General features: G+C 26.9%; 1 protein-coding gene across 5 annotated transcripts in view; it reads right to left on the reverse strand.

The window, feature by feature from the left end:
• Window positions 1-16,075, reverse strand: part of LOC107454202 (pumilio) — a 71,628-nt gene that overhangs the window by 32,832 nt on the left and 22,721 nt on the right. For all 5 annotated transcript variants that reach the window (XM_071181982.1, XM_016071310.3, XM_016071311.3 and 2 more), the window contains 2 exons: window positions 11,384-11,597; window positions 1,125-1,202 (listed from right to left, as the gene is read on the reverse strand). In XM_071181982.1, the coding sequence (XP_071038083.1) occupies window positions 1,125-1,202; window positions 11,384-11,596 (291 nt within the window). In that variant the 5' untranslated portion in view covers window position 11,597. The remainder of the gene's footprint in view (window positions 1-1,124; window positions 1,203-11,383; window positions 11,598-16,075) is intronic.

The raw sequence follows: 16,075 nt of genomic DNA on the forward strand, positions 1-16,075 counted from the left end.
AAAGTTTCTTTGGAATGACAAATCTGAATAACATAAGATTTTTTGCAGCATTTAAAATAGCGAAGCCATTTACTTTTTCAAAATCTTGCCTCTAAATATTATTGATTTTTTACACAAAACAACTTAAAAGTATTGAAAATTTTAAAAGTAATAATGCAATAATATAGTATTAAGTGAAAAGATTTATCAAGTACAATTAAAGTTTTAAAAAATGTTTTACAAATAGAGGATGGTCCCTCAGGAAAAAAAATCATATGATTAAAAATATCAATTAATTTGTATCCTAATTAAATTAAATGAAAAAAAGGGAGATGGAAATTTTGCGGAAATGAAGCTTTGTGGTTCCTTACTGCTCTGGGAATCCACATGAAAATACAATGTAATAATGAATTATCCCCAAGTCAAGTTAAAGAATTAATGCACTAATCTATAAATAGAAGAGTGTGAAAAGAATATTAGCTTGCCAGTGACAAAGGCACTTTGCCAACGATGAAATTAACAAAAGAAATAAATTCTCTTTTCCTACTAAGGAAAATTAATTTTTGATAATTAGCTAGTCCCTGTGATCCGCAAAATTTCAAGNTTCTTTTTCATCCGTTATGAGTGAACAGTAGAGGTCTTTAATTAGGACTAATTTAGTAGGCACACCTATATCAAGGAAAAGCAATGATGTAATATGTTAATCAGAATTATTCTTAATTTTTTTCCTTGAGTTACTAATGACAAAGAGAAAGATTTTTTTAATACAAATATTCAAAGTTTGGTTACAATTTTTGATGCACTTTTTTTTTTTAATAGAGATTTACTATTTCTTGGAATCCATAATATTTTGCCTGCCCTTTACAATGTTTGATGTGAGATAATGTGTAATCGGAGTCACTATACAAAAATATTACCACTGCCAACAAAAAGTTTCTATAAGTTGAATTGAAATCAAGCAAAAATAAGATAAATAATGAAGAATGTACAATATTAAAAGGTTAAATTAAAATAAGCATATGACAGTTCTACAAAAACACAGAATTAAACGTAAAATTTAAAAGAAAAAAAAATCATTACTAAATCAATGGTTTGAAAATGAAAAATAAAATACTTTTAATCTCATTATTATTAAAAAATCATACTTCTAAAGAAGGATGTCCTGTCTCTAAAGCTAATGCTTGAAAGTCACTCTCCAATTCAGAGTTGTCACTGCCACGTACCTAAATAAACATTAAAAAGAAATAACATTATCTACACTGAATTACTAGAGATAATATAACAATAAATAAAATCAGATTAGTTCTGCAAAAGGTACGTGCTCTTCTTAAAAAGAAATTTTAAAACTTAATTAAATCCTCACATCCATGTCCATAAAAAAGCATTAATGAAGAAAAATAATATCTGCAGTCACACTTTTAACTAACAGTTTATTTGGAACCTTAATCAAAAAAATAAAATCCTATAAAAAGAGTAGAGGTTTCATGATTTGAGATAAAAATTTCCTCACACAATAAAATTATTAAGAAAATTTACTGTGGGTTTTATTTTATAAAAGTCAATACTAAGTTGTGCAATAAAGTCTATCAACCAATGTCACTGAAATACAATTCTTTAAATTATTAGGTAAGGTACATCCATTTTGAAGGAATTTTTAGAGTGTCAATTTCATGAATTTAATGAATTTTTATGCAAAAATAAATCATAGAATAGCAAATATAGGGAGAGAATTTCAAAAACCTTCAAACTTTAAAATTCTAAAATTATTGAGAAATTTCATAAAATTTCTAAAGCAGACAAATTATTATGCAAATAAAAAGACCTATTTTTATTTAATTAGATTTTTAAAACTAAAGTTTCATTTTAATTTCTTAATTTTATATCTTACAAGGATGGTTAGTTTTAATAACAAAAACTAGCCAAAACCTGCTTTTTTCAGCGAACATTACTACTCATTTAGAGGCAATAACTGGTAAAAACATGTAACAAAAAAACACAAATTCTTAGAAATAAAACTTAATTTTAAAACGAATATTTAAAAAAAAAAAGGTTACAAAAAAAGATATTAGGGAACACCTAAAAAATACCCCTTAAAATAAAGGGGAATAACTTGTAGCCGGACCAAACAAGTCCCTCAAATTTTAGACGGGCAATCCCCTGACTTCCTACCAAAAAATATTTAGATAAAAGCTACATAAACTGTTTTAGAGAAACTAATTTCAAGCAAACTTTGAAAGAAAAAAAATTATTTTTTTATAAATGAAAATATTGTTAAACATAATTTGATTAAAGGATCCCCAAATCATGCTAAAAAAATTTAAGGATGGTTTAAGAATGATAAGTATAAGTAGTTTACTTACATCAGTAAGTAAAAAATAAATAATTCAGTTTATAGTCCACAGAAAAATTTTGAAATCTACATTAATGTTATTAAAGTAAATTAATTTTTTTTTTTAACTGTGAGAAACTTCTTCAGTTGAATACAATTACATGCATATTTTTCGAACATATATAATTTGTGGTACTTAGTCACAGGTTTTAATTTTCAAATTCCTAGTTTTGTTTCAAATTGATAAAGATCTTATTGCACTAAATATTCTATCATCAATTAATAAATAAAAAAATTGTTTTGCAGTCCATAAACACTCAGTAATGTTTAAAACTCCTTGTGATTGAAATGGCATTTGAAATATTCGAAAGTAATACATTAAAAAGAGGCACATTATTTCATGGCAAAACTGTTGGTTTAAACTTAAACAAAATCCACAGAGGACAACATGCAAAGAACAAGATGAGGATTGATCATGAAACAAACTCATATCATACCCCTTCATTATAACTTCTCTTGTCTAATTGTTTATTCATCACCTCTTTGATCAAATTTTCTAAAACCCTTGGAAAAAAGAGAAGAAGAAAAATTTGACATCTCCCCCTAATTTGAATAGAAAGTTTTTCATCCCTTTTGGAATACATGCAACCTAAATGTTAACTTTTATTTCAACTCATAAAACTTATTGTTTATTTGATTAATGAATTTATAAACAAGTTTTTTGATTAATCAATTTATAAACAAGTTTTTAAAAAAATAAATAAAAAAAAAGCATAATTGTTTACATATTTTAATTTTTTATTTATTTATTTAGTAACTGGAGTGCGTTCACGGAAAAGATAGACCGAAAGTGAACAAATATGCTGCCAGAATCTTAATCAGGTTTGCCCCTTTTGGGATTTTCTCTGCATTTTTTTGTTTTCACGGAATTGTGCTAAAAAATAACGAGTTTAAAATCAATTCTTTCTACGTTTTCTTGTGAAATGTGATTTTTTTTTTCTTTCCTGGCGCTTATTTACAGGACTATAAGTTCAAACGTCTTCTTTTTCCCATCGTTGTTATGACTCAGATCGAACAAATAACAATAAAAGATAACAAATATTCGCCTTTTGTTTAGAGTCAAGCCAAACACGCGTTTGACACCGCCAAGTGACGTATTTTTTTTATTTACATCTAGTAAATCTTTCCACTGATCGGACTAAAGGAGCTTTTTATATTTGGCAACAAATTCAAATATATGAGCATCGTGCTTTTTTTATCTCTAAATTGACGTAATAGGGGTTATGTTTTCGGTCGCTTCTGAAGGAATAATAAATTGACGCAAATATCTTAGATAGCTGTGAATGCTATACAAGTCTGTTTTGAAACATTTAAAAATATGACACAATTTTATTCATTTTTTAAACATGTAACCGCCAAACCGAAGTTAATAGCTCAGCAGAAGATTAGATTAGTTAAAAGATTATGCGTGGTTAAAATCTTATCAGTTTATCATCGCTATTAATAATTTGAGGTAGCGAAAATAATTTAAAAGAAATAAAATTGTAAAAAACTGAGTTTTTTAAGGACTGAAAATGTAGAAATCTTATTTTTAAGACGCATAAAGCGCATTTCTTTCGAAAGAAAAGAAAAGGGGGAGAGAACTTAGGAAAGTGATGGCCTTACGTTACTTTCGCTTCTGGTACGACAATTATAGAATTATTACCTTCTTTTTCATCCATTCGAAAAACTTAATGACTAGAATTTTTATTTTATTTCATGTTTTTTCTTTCTTAATGTTTGTGTTATTTTGCATAAGTCGAAAAACGTCCAAATGTCTATTATTTTATGTTTTTTCTTTCTTAATGTTTGTGTTATTTTGTATAAGTCGAAAAATGTCCAAACTTTGATTCCGGGTAAAAGAAATAAATTTTGATTGAAATATAAAAGAAACAGTTATCATTTTGATTGACTGGTAATTTGCTTTTGTCAATAATATCTCGATAAATTATGCTTGCACAGAGCTCTAATAGATCTGAGTGATCTAGGTATAGTGATAATATCGCATATAAACCCAGGACACGATTACCAACAACAAAAAAAATCGAAAATTGGTCGACATTTCGTTTGAAAAATGTCAACGTCACAAACACAAAAGCGAGTTAACAAAAATGTGATTATAAAAGTTTAAACGCTAAATCATTTTTATTACTATTTGAAGAAAGAAAACGGCAGCATGTTGTGCTGATTATACTGATAACATTATTTGCTTCCTTTTTGTTCGAAAGAGGATTATATCACAGTCTTATCCTTCAAAAATTACTGGATGGAAAAACAAATACCACAACAGAAGTAAGCGGCGAGTAGAAAGTAGACTTCCCTAATTTCTCCTCACCAATTAGGACATTACTTTCACAAACGAGTAGCCGTGAAAGTGAAATACTTGATTCTGGTTTTAAGTGTTAGGCAAGATGCAAGCACGATTCCGCAGTACGCTTTGTGAAGCGGAACTTCCATCAGGAAAAATGATCGCTACATCCATCACACCTTGCGGCAAACAAAAAAAAATAAATAAATAAAAGTCTCCTTCCGGGAGAGACGAGAAGGAACTTGGAATTTGCAACTTTCCCTTTTGTTAACCATTATTTGCAAATTACTCTATTAGAGAAAACAATATGTTGAAGAAATAAATTACCAAAACAATTAAGTGATAAAACTAAATTTTTTTAAAAAAATGCTAAATATGCAGTTTAAAACAGTGTTAGCAAATTTTTGCTCATGTGTCACGTTAAAAACAAAGTCCAAAACGCATGTAAAAAAAAAAATAAAAAAAATAATCTTTCTGTAAATATTCTCTGACAAACAAGATTGATAAAGAAATATGGATTTACAACTTTCCCTCTTATTAACCATTATTTGCAAATTACGCTATAAGAGAAAATAATATGTTGAAGGAATAAATTATTGCGAAAGAAGTTAAACGACGAAACTAAATCAAATTAAAGCTAAATAATCAGTTTGAAGCAGGATTGCCTAGTTTATGACGGTTTATGACTAGTTTAGTTATGCTAGTTTATGACGGACTAGTTTATGACCCTAGATATAACTATCACGTCAAAAACTTACAAATAAATTTAATTTTTTTAATTATATGTTTCATACTTTAATTTACACATTACGCATAGTATTTCGGATAAATTGTTATGAATACTTTATGAAATTTAGTGTCAGAAAGAAAATAATGAGGAAAAAAACATTTTATTAAATAAAATAAGCTTAAAATATAGACTACTATTTACGAAAATGCTAATAAAAGATCTGCTGGAAGCATAAAATTTGCTTTAAATAAGACATTCTAATAACAGAAAATGAACTTAAAACATTCATCATTACAATAACATAAAGAAGACAAGGTAAGGTAATATAAAACTAAGTTTATAAGTGCAATAACTAGAAGTGTGCAGGTTATTTAGATTAAAAAGTTTTCTTATTTTATTATATTAAAATTAATATCTGTTAGGCAATTCCATTTATAAATTAATCCATTGTTAAAATTTGAATTTTATGCAATTGTTCGACTTTGAAATTTACTATAAAAAAAAAAGAATTGTGAATTATAACAAAAATATATACAATTTCTATTTTAATATGAAAACTAACAGCACTAAATTTTTGGTTCCACTGCATTTATTAATATACTTAAAGAAGCTTTCTTATAAAGCCTAAAAAGATCCTAAATAAAAGTACCTTTAATATAAATGTGAAGAAAAAAAAAATTTCTTCTGCTCAAAACTGTAATTTTTGATTTAATATAATGATTTTCTATTATAAATTGGTAAACAATCAAATCATACATTAATAAACATTTATATTTAACTAATGTACAAATACACTATAAAAAAATTTCACATAGGATAGGTAAGATTCATCTAAACGGGAAATTAACACTACTAATACCAATATTTTTCATAAAATATAGTGCATCATAAAATCAAAAATATCTAACAAGTTTTTTCACAATATTTAATTTTTACTTCTTTTTTAATTTTAAAATGTTTCCCATAATCTGAAAAAGTCAGAGTTTTAATTCAAGGAAACCTTAGTGAAAAGGGGGAACCTTTGGGAGAAAAATGTGTTCCCTAGAGGACATGCAAAATCTAATAATGGAAACTATTTTAACTAATTTAATATGGTTATTAAATAAATAACAACATTAGAAATAGGGAAATTTATTGATTATGTTTAGCCATATTTATTTAAAGGTAATAAAATCATAATAAATAAAATACCAATAAGTAGAAAAAATATGTGTATTACTCTCACACTAAATTTGCTTTCAGCTTATGAGTAAATGCAATATATTTTTATTATTTGGTCTTGCAGGCTTGCTATTTTTAAAAGTAGATTGAATAAGTTGCAAACAAAACAAATATTTCGTTACAAGTAGCACATTAATTATAAAAATGTTGTTACTAATTTACACTTCATTGGAGATTAATATCCTAATAAAGCACTTGTTTAAACTAAGTCGATATAATTTAAATAAATTTTTGAAAGATAGTTTTTATTTTAAGAACAAAAAAACATTTTATTTTTTATGAACTCAACAAAAAAACTAATTTGAAAGTGTTTTATTACATTTTCAGTATAAGTTGGATTATATTGAAAAGAAGCATGCATAAATAAAATTGGCCATCGGTAACTTTAAACTAATTTTTTTACTAGAAAGTGCATTTCTTACTAATAATTAGCTCAGTAAATTCAATTTTATTAAGTTTGGTTGAAGTTCGCTTACCATCCGGTTAACCATGGAAGGTGTTCATGGATTTTTCTTTTACAAAGTGCAATACTTAATCCATTAGCTTCACAGAAAAAGTAATTCATTGTTTTATATTTTGTGGGTTTAAATAAAATAACAAGGATACAGATAGATTCTTAACATTAGGGAAAGCTATATCAGTGTTCTCTTTAAGCGTTTTTAGAATGGCGACCCGCTCTGCTTGCCCTTTGATCCTTATAAATGCACCTTTGTTGTCCTTTTTGTAAAAAAAAAAAAAAAAAAATGCCATCCCTTAAAAACGCTGCCTTTTAATCCCTACGCCATTTTGAAAAAAATTAATTCACAATTTAAATAATAATTACACACTGGTAAAATTATGCGTGTTGATAGGTTTAATTTTACGACATTAAGTGAGTGCCCTTTTCAGAAATGAAAGTCCCTGCCCTTTTATTTTTACTCCTAGGGAGAACTCTGGCTAAACTGTTATATGAATCTTCAGTTCAACATTGGTTTTGGTTATTTTTACATTTCTTGCAGAGTATCAGATTTTAAGAGTAGCTGATAATTAAACTGAGTGGTACAACAGTCCATGATACTACCGAGCCAATCAAAAATTATTCAATATTCTGTTTTTTGTTTTACTTTTGAAGCTCACTTTAGAGCAGTAATGATTTGTAAAAAAGTGAACAATGTTTGAATAAATAATTATGAAACTAATCAGCATATCTTAAGCGCACATTAATCTGAAAAATAGAATTAAAGTTACATGTGCCTTGCTACTAGTATTCTTAAACTTTTTGGTGACCATACTATAAAAAAGTGAAAAAACTTAATAAAAACATACATTGCAAAAATATTATATCAAAATAAGACGTTTTGAAGATTTTAACGTTTACAGAATCAATGATTTTGCATGAAAAAAGCGAATAACTCTTACTTTTGTTCCAAACAAAAGATACAAAAATTTTCCATGTTTCTTTATTTTTCTTCATGCCACTTTATTAAAGCACAATTATCTATTCACATATAGTTTAAGTTAAAATTCAACATTTCATATGATGAAACTTGCTTGCAAGTGGTGAGTTTAGTTTTTACTCAGGTACAAAGTTTTAGTATAGCAAAAAGATAAGATATTATATTAAAAATTCTATTAATAAATACTTAACGTTAACCAACTATATTTAATTTAAGATGAGCAGTTATTCAAACCTACGCAAGAACAAACAAATTATTTACATTTTGTTGGTTTTGAATTCATTCTGCTGGCTATTTTGTTATGTTCTGATTGCAGTGGTGACACTACCAGAATTTTAAGGTACNTAAATAAATTAATTCTATGTGAGCTAAAAGTATTTCCTAAAGTGAGAAAAAGTTAGTTTCGCTTTCTACTACTCAGTTTTGAAGCAGAAACGGCGTTAGTTTCGTTTTCATTTTCCATGCCAGCAGTTTGTTTACAAATTGAAACTTTTATAACTCAACAACTAAAGCTTCAATTTTAATTCTGTTTGTTGTATAATGCTCACAAAAGTGTGAATTTTTTTAAAATCACAAAAATTGAAGATTTTACGAATTTTACTCATTTTGAACGTCCATTGTCCCCTTAAAATGTTTTCCATAATCTGAAAAATGTGCTTTAAGTATATGTTACCAATAACTGACACTACTTAGGTCTATTTTTTCTCACAATTTTAATGAAACTTAGACGAGTTACTAAATATTTAATCAAAATATTAAATATTATGAAATATATTAGTATATCAGGGTTAAAAGGTTTTTCTGATAATTTTCAATTTCAATTATACATTAAGAATCTTTGTTATGAATTTAATATAATTTACACAATTATTCATTCTATCACTTTCTTTATAATCAAACTGAAATAACTGATTTAGGCATGACATATTTCACTCTACTGCAGAGTTTTAATTTAAGGAAACCTTGGTGAAAACAGGGAACCTTTGAGAAAGAAATGCAAAATCAGAAATCTAATGTTGAAAACTATTTTAACTAATTTAATATGGTAGTTAAATAAATAAAACATTAGAATTTTTTGATAATGTTTAGTCATGATATTTATTTAAAGGTAATAAAATCATAATAAAATACAAATAAGTAGAAAAATATGATGTGTATTACTCTCATACTAAATTTGTTTTCAGCTAATGAGTAAATGCAATAATATATTTTTATTATTTGTATTTTCAGGTTTGCTATTTTTAAGAGTAGATTGAATAACAGTTGCAAACAAAAGTTAAATCCAAGTCGTTATAATTTAAATAAAATTTTAGAAGATAGTTTTTATTTTAAAAACGACAAAAAAATATTATTTTTAAACAGCTCAACTAAAAACTAATTTGAATGTGTTTTATTACAGTTTCAATAGTATAAGTTGGTTTACGTTTATATTGATAAGAAGCACGTATAATTAAAATTTGCCATTGGTAACTTTAAACTAATTTTTTACTAGAAAGTGTGTTTTTTACAAATTAGCTTAATGAAACAATTTTTAATTAAGTTTTGCTAAAGTTATCTTAACATCCGGCTAACCATGGAAGGTGTTCAAGAATTTTTTTCTCTGTGCAATATTAGTACCCATTAGCTTCACATAAAAAGTTGTTAATTTCATTTCTGTCAATTTACCGCTTGTTGTTTGTATATTTTGAGGGTTTAAATAAAATCACAAGGATACAGAGATAGATTTGTAACATTAGGGATAGCTAAACCAGAGTTCTCCCTAAGCATTTTTTTAAGGGCGGCCCGCCCTGCTTGCCCTTTGATACTTATAAGTGCATCTTTTTTTACCTTTCTGTAAAAATAAGCTGCCATCCCTTAAAAACACTGCCTTTTTATTCCTACACTATTTCGAAAAAAAAATAATTCATTGTTTAAATAATAATTACACACTGGTAAAATTATCTGTGTTTATAGATTTAATTCTGATTACCATTACAAGTATTTACTTTGTTAGGATTATACTGAGAACTGGTTAAATTTTAATAAGTATAATATTTTAGAAGGGGGATATTAATAAACGTTTTAAGTGATTTTAAAATTTGAAGTACAGACTCAATGATTTTGTATGTGAAAAGCGGATAACTCAACAATTTTTGATCCAAACAGAAAAAAAAAATGAGATTTGATTTTTTCCAAGTTTCTTTATTTTTCTACATGCCGCATCAATAAAGCACAATTATCTAAACATAAATAGTCTAAATTAAAAGTCAACATTTTATATGGTGAAATGTACTTATGAGTGGTAAGTTTAGTTTTTTTCTCAGATGAATAGTTTTAGTATAATAAAAGGATTAGATTAATAATTATATTTATAAATATTTAACATTGACTAATTATACTTAATTTAAGATGAGCAGTTATTCAAACTTATGGGCGAACAAAAAAAATATTCAAATCTTATTGGTTTAGAACTCATTCTGCTGGCTCTTTTGTTTTGTTCCAATTGTAGTGATGACACTATAGTTTGTCTAAAATAAGAACTCCCCAGACATTCGTCTGAACCTGTGGTGGTGACTATGGTAACGAATGAGGCAGGACTATTTCAAGTAGGGGTGCAGGGTAACTGTTTTGGGAGTGGTTTCAGAGGAGAGAAAGGGAATCTCTTTCTTCGGTCTACTGTGTTAGTCCTAGAGTGACGCTACCCTCCCTAAAATGCACCATTCTTGTTTCCATAGCACCTGACGGCCTCAGACTTTGTGGTAAGAGTTCTTAGCTTAGACAAACTATACCAGAAATTTTAAAATAGAGCACAAAAATAGAAATCGAGCACAGAAATAAAAACAAGAATATAAAAATGAAAAACTTATATTTTATACTATTTTATTAGCAGTAATTAAATATATCTATGCATAATTTTCTAGTCAATCATTTACGAAAACAATAAACATGAATAATTGTCATTAGCTTATGCTTTTAACTAAAATAGGTTCTAGCTTTTATAAGCAATAGTGAAATTATACAGAAATGAATGAAAGTGAAATTATACAGAAATAGAGCAAAATTTATTTTTATTGAGCAAATGCTTCAGCATTAACAACAACAAAATTTTTTTTTTTTTTTTTAAATATTTTCTACCTTTTTCCTCAAAAAACTGCAAAAATTTAATTCTTAGCATCTTAAAGTTTTGACTTAGCAATTCTTACATTAAAGCCTCAGAACTCATCTACACAAAATGGATTTTTAATCAAAAATAATTCTTATATTTTCTCTAAGCTGAAGCTTTAAAACAAAATCTGAGCACACAGCTATATAAATGATTAACTAAACAGGCTTAAACGAAATAAGGTAGTAACAAGACCAACCTCTAAAACAGAGTCATCGCCAAGGGCCCATCTTGACTGTTTCGCATAATTTTGAAAATCGGGGTCAGTCTGCGGACGCTGAAAAAAATAGCCCACCATGGCATCATCCTGTGACCGGGTGGCTATGTGTCTCACAGACTGAACCCCACTCATCTCGGGATGGCCGTTGGTCAGCACTTCATGTGGTCGGTCAGGCCAAACCACTTCATTCATGCTAAAAAAGAAAACAAACATCAGTAATGATAATATTAATAACTTGCACAAGTACAAACTATTCTAAAGTGTCTTTCCATAGTATTTGACTCGTGGTCATACTTTAAAAAAATTGAATAATCATTATTTTACTTCAGAAATGACAGAGTATTATCTCAAATTTATACAGCTTTCCAAACATAGGAAGTCAATGAAGCAAATTAATTAAATTTCAAACAATTAAAATGATAAGTAAAACTATTTTCAAATGTAATATTTTTAGGATAAAGTAAAACTAATTAAAGTCATTTCCTTTATTGATTTCCTAATACTAATAAGAGTGAAAAAGATAAAGAAAACCTCCGCTGTTCACCAGATAAAACAAAGAAAGCAGTTGTCTATAAAAATATTCCACACCAGCAAATGACCTTTATACTGATTAAAAAATCCAAAACTTAAAAGTAGAAAAAAAATTTTATCTTTTAATAAAAACTAAAATAATTCCATTACATTACTTGTTACATTGAATCTATTTAAGGAACTAAATAGATTCAAAAGTCTACAAAAAATAAGAGCTTGAAAAAAAAATGGAGACAAATAAAGAAAATTGCAAATGTTTCCTTCTGATCAAAAATCTAAACTTTTATATTATTGTCAATTTATATTAGTATTTATACATTAATATATTCAAATAAATAATCGCAAGAAACTGAAGCGGTAATATAAAAACGAGTTAAAAACTTCATTGGCTTCAAAAATTTTTAGATTGGAAATAAGAGGCAAATACGTTTCAAGCATTTTAAATTAGGTGCCCATTTTCACGCCTTGCTAGGTGTAAATAAGAAGTGAAACAAAAGTGATATAAAATTTTTAAAAACGTAATGTTGCCAACGAAAAATGGAAAAATAAAGGTGAGATACACACTAGAAAAAAAAGGCTTTATTCTATTTGTATATTTTAAGCAAATGAAGTTTTTAATCAGGTAACATCATTAGCATAATCTGAAATATAAATTTGTATTAAGATTTAAGCATATCCAATCAAACTCAGCTTTTGCCAGCTTTGATTTAACAAGATCACTAACAAATATTTTCTTTTAACTTGTTATAAATTTAATTAGTATAAAATAAAACTGAAAAAATACAGCATCATAAAAAATATAGTATCTGTAAGTCCCTATAAATTTTTTCAGAAAAATATTGCGTAAAACAAGACCCAATTTGCTATATTTCTTTGATCAAGTCACTAGTAAAAGGCCATCATATAGGCATTTAAACTGTATTGGCTATAAAAAAATTATTTTTTTGCAATTCTTACTCTTTTAGCCATTTTTTTTCTTTTTCAAATAAGGTGAAGGCTCGATATAGTGAACCTTGTCTTCCAAAAGAAAATAGTTGTTGTAAAGAAAGGACCTCATATCATAAGTACACAAAAACACCATAAACCTTTATTCATAACTGCAAAACACAGGGTTAATTTTGAAGAAAAAAAATCCCATACTTTAATGAAGTAGGATACTGAAGAATTATTCATAATAAAACTTTTTCTTATACATTATAGGAAAAAAAATATGTTTAAAAGAATATGAGGCAGTATTATTTAATAAATATATATCCGAATAACTGTAAGAACCACATTATTAATTGAAAATATGTAAATAATATGTAAATTTTATTGAGAGGTATTATATAATATAGAGATCATTCATCATCAAATAAATAGCTGATTAAATAAGTTCCTTGAAACTTTTACAAACACAAATGGAAAATCCATAAAGGCAATTTGATTTGAAAACGTTAACGTTTTTAACACTTATTGTCAAACATTTTTAGCTTATTTAACATTAAACATTTTCAATGAGAATAAAAAAAATTAAATCAAATTTTGAATATTACATCAGAATCATTGGTTCAGTTAATAGAAATAGCAAATGGGGCTTATGTATCAGTAAGACTAGAGAGCGTTGAATTGAATGCATTTCAAAATATTGTGAAAATTTGACTAAAAATGCTTAGCTGAAAAAATAAAAAAAAATTTAATTTTATCCATTTTCAATTAATTTTTCCAACTTAAAACATAAATAATTTAGCAAAAGAAAACTGATTTAATTTCAATAAAGGTAGTCAGATAAGACACAGGTGTTACACCATGATGGCACAATAATATTTAGTTATTTCTATCACAAAATAATTGGGTTCATCACAAGGGTAGGTTTTCAATATCAAAAACAGGTTTCTGGCATAACAGAAGTTGAAACTGGTCAAAACTGTCAAAAACCTATACATGCAGCAAAACTAACCTTTAAGCATTACCAAAACAACTGCCTATTTATATAATTTTCAAGTGGTTTTGCCAAATAATACTTTTTGCCCCCAAATTTAGGAACTTTCTTAAATTAAGAATAATAATTATAATATAGCATTTTTACTAAATAATAATTAAATCAGTTTATATTCACTATTATCATTTAACAAAATTCACAGAGGGCTGCATTTTAATATACTTTTCTAAGATGGATAACATGTAAATTTATACAAGAGAACATATGCTATAATCACTTAACCGTTAACTATAAAAATAAAAGAGTAGAAATATAATTTCATAGTTCTTAGTGCTAAAAATTATTAAGATATAAATAGGCAAAAAATAGCTTACGATAAAGTTTTACTCAATAACATATATGGCAAGTGTTACAAGGCAAACAGTTATAATAAAAACCATTTTTCTTTTATCATTTGGGACAAGATATTTGAGAAAGAAATATTTTTTATATATATTCAAAATTGCAACAATAATTATCGAATACATATAGCATACCTGCCAACTTCCACTCTTTCCGAAAATGTATTTTCAGAGTGGTTGCAAAACAATAAACGAAAAACAATTTGACTCAAAAATATATTTATATTTTGATCTTGTTGAAATTCACTTTTCAAGGATTATTATGCTTTCATATATTTATTGTAATTATTTATATGTAGTGGTGGTCAAACTCATTTATAATTATCATTATAATTCAAAAAGTTAATTGGAATAACCTAAGTATTGCTACCACTTTAAATATGAAAATAAAATCTTCCGGAAAATCCGGAAGAGTTGGCAGGTATGATATAGGCGTGATATCAAATTTTCTTTAGTTTTCAAATATATAAATAATATTTACTGAGCCTTTAATGGATAAATAAAAATACAAATGTAGAAGAGCAAATAAAAAATGGTTACAAAAAGAAAAAAATTTCAGAACTAAGCATCTTTATAAACAGTCAAGTTGGTTTTTCTTTTTATATTTAATACAAATTCTAGTTTTTTCAGAATATAAATATAAAAAATTTTCATTTTCCTTCCTATTAAATTATTCTTAATATATAAGAATCTGCATTTGTTTGTTACCTTTGCTTTGAACAATATTTTAAACAACAAGTATTAATGAGGTCTATTCTATGACAGATCATTACACATCATAATTTAAAGAATGCTAAGATTAGGTTTCCGAGCATTGGTAGGATAACAACAAAATCATAAAATGCATTAAAAAAAAATTTTTAAGGTACATTTAAAACATTAGCATATAAATTTATAGACAAAAATTTATATAAGACATGTCCTGACTAATCAACTAATCATCGTAGCTTACAGAAGCTAGAAGTATGAAATTTGGACAATGGGCTTCTTTTACGTCATAGGCACCGATTAAGGATTTTTCGACATTCCACCCAAAGGGGGCAAATTAAGGGCTAAAAGGTTGTTTGAAAACCTCCCAATTTCGTTAGGTTAAGTAAAAAACGTTAAAAAGTTGTGTTAAATAATTGAGTACTTGCAACTTGAGAAGCATGATTAGGCCAGAGAGATTTCCATATGTTGATCTGTGGCAGAATAATCACCACGTCTTGGCAAATTGAGGGCAGAGGTCTGCGAGAAACTAAAAAAGACATCACAGAAAGGCCAACCCCCGAACAAACATCTACATTTTTTTTTGTTTTGTTTTTTTTAATTTTAAGTTTGAAATCTATTTGGCACCTTGGCAATTGTAGTTGGCACCACAGATCACGATACGAAAATATCAACTTTACGACTAACCATGTGATATAATTCACATGCTTATACTAAGCGGTTTAATATTACGGCAATGAGACTTGGTTTAGTATAACGCTGAATCAATATTCAGGTTAGATTTGATTAGATGCCTATAAGCATTGTTATAAGCGTGTCAGTCCCAAATGTCTTCTGAATCATAGCATAAATAAATATTAAAATTTACCTGCGATAACACAGGTTATTCAACATTAAATATTTAATTAGTTGTACGTTAAGTATCCAGACGCGTTTTGTTAGGTAGTATGAATTTCTAATTAGTATTATACATATATTATATATATATCATATATATATATATAATTATAAGTTTAAACACATAAAATTTAATATAGTACGAAAAAGTTTAGTTTCCTTTCATATTTGCTATTTTAAAAAATAAATTTTTTTTTATTTTACTTTAATACA

This window comes from Parasteatoda tepidariorum, chromosome 6 (assembly GCF_043381705.1).
Source record: "Parasteatoda tepidariorum isolate YZ-2023 chromosome 6, CAS_Ptep_4.0, whole genome shotgun sequence".
Classification (NCBI taxonomy): Eukaryota; Metazoa; Arthropoda; class Arachnida; order Araneae; family Theridiidae; genus Parasteatoda; species Parasteatoda tepidariorum.